At 41.8% G+C, this 7,218-nt stretch overlaps 1 protein-coding gene across 1 annotated transcript in view; it reads left to right on the top strand.

Annotated features, from left to right (window-relative positions):
- The window catches only part of leo1 (LEO1 homolog, Paf1/RNA polymerase II complex component), a 21,788-nt gene extending 14,833 nt beyond the window's left edge, over nucleotides 1-6,955 (top strand). The window contains exons 10-12 of the mRNA XM_017719502.2: nucleotides 1,853-2,042; nucleotides 5,073-5,170; nucleotides 6,674-6,955. Of these exons, the coding sequence (XP_017574991.2) occupies nucleotides 1,853-2,042; nucleotides 5,073-5,170; nucleotides 6,674-6,784 (399 nt within the window). The 3' untranslated portion in view covers nucleotides 6,785-6,955. The remainder of the gene's footprint in view (nucleotides 1-1,852; nucleotides 2,043-5,072; nucleotides 5,171-6,673) is intronic.
- The last annotated feature ends 263 nt before the right edge of the window (nucleotides 6,956-7,218 follow it).

Below are 7,218 nucleotides of genomic sequence, written 5' to 3'. Positions count from 1 at the left end.
TTTACAGGAGGAGGAAAAAACCCACTTTACTTTTAATGGAAGTCAATGGAACCAGAATTTTTCCCGAGTCACTTTGGGCCGTTTCTTTTGGTCTGTTCGCCGTGAAATTGACGCACGACGTAAAAGGCGACAGGCACTTTCAAACTGCATCATAAACTGAAAAACAACGGAAATGGAGATACGAGGTTTTCTTCTGACGGCAGTGAAAGAAGCAGACTTCAGACACCAAACGCGTCTTAGCTGGTCAACTAAACGTGTTGAATCCCAGGCTTCTTGCGTACTGAGGCTTATGATCCAGTAACTACATGGACTGCAGTGCAGACTGGCTGAGCTGGTCTCAGTTTGTGCTCCGTGTCTCAGGATCAGTGACTATCAGTAAAATAAAGCTGTAATCCAGCGCTGTTGTGGTTTTTGGGAAGAGCCGAAGCGGCTGGCGCTCTACAGCGCCGAGTTACATAATGGAAGTGAAGACACGGTGTGTATTATGTAAGGAAGAATCACGTAACAGGAGAGCGCTCCCACGTCCCACGTGAGACACAATGGAAGTAGAGTGTGTGGTGTGGGAAAGTGTAAACAGAGCAATTGCAGCGTTTTCTTTTCTGGATAAACACCAGGATCTTTCTAGTGGGATTGGGCGATATGGCAAGAAACACACGGATTTCCAAGATCTCGTATTTTTCACTTTATTTTCTGCCGTAATTTGAAATTCTGATAGAAATGGTCCAGAGTTACTTTTACGGTTTAAAAAAAAAAAAAACGTTTAGTTTTCAACATTATGTGAAAATGCCTGGTGACCTTTACATTGTGTGTGAATTTCATGATGAATGGACCAGAAGAGGCCCGGAATGACTTGGTCTGGTTCCATTGTCTTGCATTGAAAGTGATGTAGGTTTTTTCTTCTCCTGTGAAGTTCTTTGGACCATTTCTGTCGGGCCATGTATCATGAAATTCTTTTGACAGTGACATACATATTAAAAAAAATATCTCAGGTGAGAACTTTAGAGGAGGAGGCACGAGTGTTCTTTACGTTTCAAGGCATTTTGGAGCATTTCTAATTTTCACTTGATATAAATGACATCCGCCGTGTTCAAATGATGCAGAAAACTAAAATTCAACAAAAGTGGAATCTGAATACAGCGCTGTCGGAAAGGTTTTAGGGCATCTAAATACAAAAATTTAACCAGCTTCCCTCAGCAGTGAGTTTATCACAGTATACATTAGAATAAAGTCGTATTCATAATTCAAATAAACAGAAAAACGATAAAAAGTAACAAGAATTTCTCGGGTCCATATTTTTCCTGGACACCTTCACAGCCGCCACAGAGACTCGTTAATATCATCAATTACATCATGAGCTCAATTTACTGAGCACTGATTGGTCAAACCAGGAGCTGTTTTATAACTACATATAATACTGGACTTCCTCGAGGAGGAGAGGCTTGGAGATGGTTAAACAAACACACTCACATCCAGAAAATCACTGTTATATATATATATATATATATATATATATATATATATATATATATAATTATATTATGTTATATAATAATAATAATAATAATAAACAACAAACATAAAAACGAGATAAAACAATTGTTATAACAATAAAAATATGGGAGAAAGAGCATAAAAATATAGTGTTATATTATGTTTATATATATATATATAATTAATAATTCTATACAATTTGTTTATTCAAATATTAACACTTTTCTCAGCAAATAAACACAAACTACACAAATAGATTTTGAAAATGTGTCTTGGGTGCCCAAGACTTTGGCACCGTGCTGTATGTATATAAAACATCATTTCTGAACAGATGAACACGTCTGTCCCTCTCTCTGTGTAGAAAGAGGAGGAGCGTCTGCGAGCCTCTATCCGCCGCGAGTCACAGCAGAGGCGGATGCGAGAGAAGCAGCATCAGCGAGGTCTGAGCGCTGGGTATCTGGAGCCTGACCGGTATGAGGAGGACGAGGAGGGAGAGGAGTCCATCAGCCTCGCTGCCATCAAGAACAAATACAAAGGAGGAGGACTGAGAGGTGAAGTGATATGATCCACACAGTCGCTCTGACAGACTGTAATACACTACAGGAAGCGTAGGGGGCGATACGGCTTCTACTGTTTCATTTAAAAAGCTCTATAATGTTCATATGATCCACACAGTCGCTCTGACAGACTGTAATACACTACAGGAAGCGTAGGGGGCGATACGGCTTCTCTGTTTCATTTAAAAAGCTCTATAATGTTCATATGATCCACACAGTCGCTCTGACAGACTGTAATACACTACAGGAAGCGTAGGGGGCGATACGGCTTCTACTGTTTCATTTAAAAAGCTCTATAATGTTCATATGATCCACACAGTCGCTCTGACAGACTGTAATACACTACAGGAAGCGTAGGGGGCGATACGGCTTCTACTGTTTCATTTAAAAAGCTCTATAATGTTCATATGATCCACACAGTCGCTCTGACAGACTGTAATACACTACAGGAAGCGTAGGGGGCGATACGGCTTCTACTGTTTCATTTAAAAAGCTCTATAATGTTCATATGATCCACACAGTCGCTCTGACAGACTGTAATACACTACAGGAAGCGTAGGGGGCGATACGGCTTCTACTGTTTCATTTAAAAAGCTCTATAATGTTCATATGATCCACACAGTCGCTCTGACAGACTGTAATACACTACAGGAAGCGTAGGGGGCGATACGGCTTCTACTGTTTCATTTAAAAAGCTCTATAATGTTCATATGATCCACACAGTCACTCTGACAGACTGTAATACACTACAGGAAGCGTAGGGGGCGATACGGCTTCTACTGTTTCATTTAAAAAGCTCTATAATGTTCATATGATCCACACAGTCGCTCTGACAGACTGTAATACACTACAGGAAGCGTAGGGGGCGATACGGCTTCTACTGTTTCATTTAAAAAGCTCTATAATGTTCATATGATCCACACAGTCGCTCTGACAGACTGTAATACACTACAGGAAGCGTAGGGGGCGATACGGCTTCTACTGTTTCATTTAAAAAGCTCTATAATGTTCATATGATCCACACAGTCGCTCTGACAGACTGTAATACACTACAGGAAGCGTAGGGGGCGATACGGCTTCTACTGTTTCATTTAAAAAGCTCTATAATGTTCATATGATCCACACAGTCACTCTGACAGACTGTAATACACTACAGGAAGCGTAGGGGGCGATACGGCTTCTACTGTTTCATTTAAAAAGCTCTATAATGTTCATATGATCCACACAGTCGCTCTGACAGACTGTAATACACTACAGGAAGCGTAGGGGGCGATACGGCTTCTACTGTTTCATTTAAAAAGCTCTATAATGTTCATATGATCCACACAGTCGCTCTGACAGACTGTAATACACTACAGGAAGCGTAGGGGGCGATACGGCTTCTACTGTTTCATTTAAAAAGCTCTATAATGTTCATATGATCTGAAACGTTCGATGTTTAAGCAAAATAGTTTGTTAAAAAAGGCCCAGGTGAGCCGGGCAAGAGTCCTTATGAACATAAAACGCAGAATACGAGCTAAATATTTATTGCAATGTTTTCACATGTTTACTGAAAAACATTACACGAGGATTTGCAATTAAAAAACGAAACGCTGAAATTTAAATTTATCCTGATAATTCATTAAAAAGAGCAGCGTTTGAAGGTATCTTGTTTAAACTAGTGCCTTTGGATTACTGTCCACACATTTGTTTTACAGTAAAATGGGGCTCATGTGAAAGTTTTATAGGTTGCTGTAAACATGCTATATGTTTAAATATAGTACAGCACAGTTTCCATAACGTGAAGAAATTAAACGAGGCAAAAAGAACAAACGATGGTAGAGCTGTCCTACGACTATGTGCCCCGTTGAATTGCAGTCGTGAGAAAAGTGAAACGCAGTGCATAAAAGATTGAGATTAAACAGTGAAACGCAGGAAAAATGCTAGAGTAAAATCTCCGTTACAGTAATTTATTGCTTTGTTTGATATCGCTGCCGTCGGAACAAAACCTCGTATCTCCAAAAGGGGGACTTTACAGGAGAAGGAAGAAACCTACTTTCCGGGGGGCTCGGACCCGGATTTTCTTTCTTCTTTTCTCTTCTCTCTGTAATACTGATTGTTCTGTAAAGCTGCTTTGTGACAACACCTGTTGTAAAAAGCGCTGTATAAATAAATTTTGCTTGCTTGCTACTTTACTTTTAATGCAAGTCAGTGGAACCAGAAGTCTTTCCAAGTCATTCCGGGCCGTTTAGTCTGGTCCTTTTATCGTGAAATTTAAACACAGTGTGAAGAGCAACAGGCGTTTTCAAAATATGTAAAAAACTGAAAACCGACGAAAATGGAGATACGAGGTTTTGTTCTGATGGGTGGATTAAGGTGGATTTCAAGGTGGATTATATTCACCTTTGTGACTCGAATTCAGCATTTGGCTTTGTTTTTATGTATTGTGCTTCAGAAAGAGGGAGAACGGTGAAAACAGTGTAGTAGTCACTGGAGACGTCATCCCGTCTGCATTTCATGTTTTAATAGAATTCCAGTGTCGTAGATGCAGCGGACGTGTCGACACACACTGCACGTATGAAGCCGCTGTCGGTGCAGTTTGGAGTAATGTTCCGGGTGTGGGTCTGTGCTGAGCCGGACGTAGCTGTGAACAGTGATGAGCGTGCATGTGGTCAGTGTTTTCACAGTTGAGCCCCGCAGAGAGATGCGCGAGTGACCCGGGAACAGCCTGTAGCATTCCGAAGTCAGCAGGTTGCTGTTCAGAGCACAATCACGCAGGTCTTTGTCTCCCGCTCGTGAGCTCTCCCACACAGCAGGCGGCGGATTAACCGGGCGCTGTAACCGTGAAACCTCGCTGGAGATTAGGATCGTTAGGATTAGATTTTTTTTTTATAAATTGTTTTCTGAGCATTAGAGCGCATTAGGCTGGAGAACATCTCTCTGGAATCAGGTGCCGTATGGAATGTGGGAAAACCCTGCTAAGCTGTTCTGAATGATGCTTGTTTGTTTGTTTGACCTGCGTGTTTGTTTGTTTATTTGGCGCAGAAGAGAGAGCGAGGATCTACTCGTCCGACAGCGATGAAGGGTCAGACGAGGACAAAGCCCAGCGGCTGATGAAGGCCAAGAAGCTGGACAGCGACGAGGTGGGATGGGCTTGCGGGACTGTTCACATTTGCTTTTAGTCTTATTAAACAGGACGAGGTGTCCTCAGCTGACCGGTCAACAGCCGCTTCATTTCCGAATCATGCATAAAAAAAAAATCATGTATTTTTCAAAATTTCAGCATTTTTTTCCAAAGTGATTCAGAGGGTTTGGTGTGAAACGGTGCAGACGTCTTTACAGTGGTGGTGATGGGAACCAGGCGTCGCCATGACTACAACACAGATATAGACACTTTATTTACCATCCAGAACCACCAGAGAACCCACACGAGTCTTCTGAGCTTATATGGAATGTTGATGATGGAAAACAGTGGAAAATCTGGAATAATGAGTTTTCTTTGGGGACTATTTTGCCGCACAGCGCCTTGCATGTCTCCCTCCACCATGAATGGAGTTGAAGTTCTCTAAACTCTCATAAAACAGCGTCTCAGTCATCAGGCAGTGAATTCAGAACCAGTTCAAGTAGGAACTTTCTGTAGGAGCTTTTAGAGGGACGTCTGGTTCCTATCACCACCACCGTGAACGGCTCTGTTTACATCTTAACTGTTTAACTATGGAGAAATGTTCCCGTAAATGGCTCCTTCATTTCTGAGTCATGTACAAAACTGAGCCTGACTGATATTAAGGTTCTGCCAGTTTAGCATCATGAGTGCAAATCCTGCCTCATCCTGAATAATTTGTCTTTTAAGTGTCTCTAACATGAAAAGCTGAAACCTCCTTTTCCCCCATTTTAAATTAGAGGTTTTTGTGAGTTTCTAGTGTGCAAACATGGAAAACTGAGCTAAAACACAAAGTGTAGGCTGTGTGGTGGGGCAATGTGTGCAGGCTGTGTCTGCAGCCAGCAGGTGGTGCTGTTTGACGAGATCAGAGTGCGTCGCTGGTTAAGTGCAGTTTAGCCCACCAGCTGACTTTTGAGCTTTTGTGTGCCCCCAACTCAACCCCCTGCAGTGAAGGGAAAGGGGAGGCTTGGAAAAGTACCCCCCTGTAAGTCTTGGTGCGCTCTTTGCTTGCCAGTTTTCTAGTTATTTATTTAATTACTTGGTTATTTTGGGGTTTTTTTTGTTTTCCAGCTTTTACTCTGGGTTGCCACAGTGCAGACGGGCGACACGGCAGTATTTCATTGTTATGGTGTAAATTACTTCACAGTTCCCTTTTCTGAGTATTTGCAGTATGTCTAGAACACCGAACAGCTCCATGCATCATAAAAAGACTGATTTAGACGAATTACAGAGATGCTGTAAACAACAACCAGTATATAGTAACTTTATAAATAAATAAATATACATTTATAATAATAAGTATATATTAACACGATGGCAGTCCGTCTTATTTGATTCATTCGTTTAAGTTTTGTCGACCTTTTTTAAATATATTTGTTGTTTGCAAACCTCCAAAGCTCAGTGTCCTCATGCAGTGCACGTTGTGCATGTCCGCCCACCCTGAAGACGCACCAATACGATTCTGTTCACTTTATTCTGATTTCAGGAAGGAGAAAACTCGGGCAAGAGAAAGGCCGAGGACGACGAGGAGGCTTCCGCCAAGAAAGCCAAAAAATACGTCATCAGCGACGAAGAGGATGAAGAAGAGGAGGACTAGGTTCTTTGATGTTTCCTTCTCTCTTTCTGTTCGTTTTTTTTTTCTTTTTTGTACGATTACGTGATCATTGTTTTTGGGCCACACTGGCCAGCAGCTGCTGGTTTGTATATTTTATAAAGGAGCTTCTTTGCTGTATGGCATCAGTAGAAAATAAAACTGACCTTAAATGACCTCCCAGTGTTTGTGTGTACGTGTAAAGGGGGACTCCACCATTTGTTTCAAAATTCCCTGTATAATTAAATGAGGGGTCAACAGAGTCATTCAGAGTGGTTTGGTGTCAGAGCTGTTCACGGTGGGGGTGATGGGAACCAGACGTCCGCCTCGAAAAGTTCCCTCACGGGAAGTTATTACATGAAATGGTTCTGAATGTGAGACTCGGCCTGGGCGGGTTTGGAGTATGACACAGAACCAGTCAGAGCAGGTGTGATTTACAT

This window comes from Pygocentrus nattereri, chromosome 7 (genome assembly GCF_015220715.1).
Source record: "Pygocentrus nattereri isolate fPygNat1 chromosome 7, fPygNat1.pri, whole genome shotgun sequence".
NCBI classification, from domain to species: domain Eukaryota; kingdom Metazoa; phylum Chordata; class Actinopteri; order Characiformes; family Serrasalmidae; genus Pygocentrus; species Pygocentrus nattereri.
Note: the sequence above shows the minus strand (reverse complement) of the source record. Positions and strands in the feature narration are given on the sequence as shown.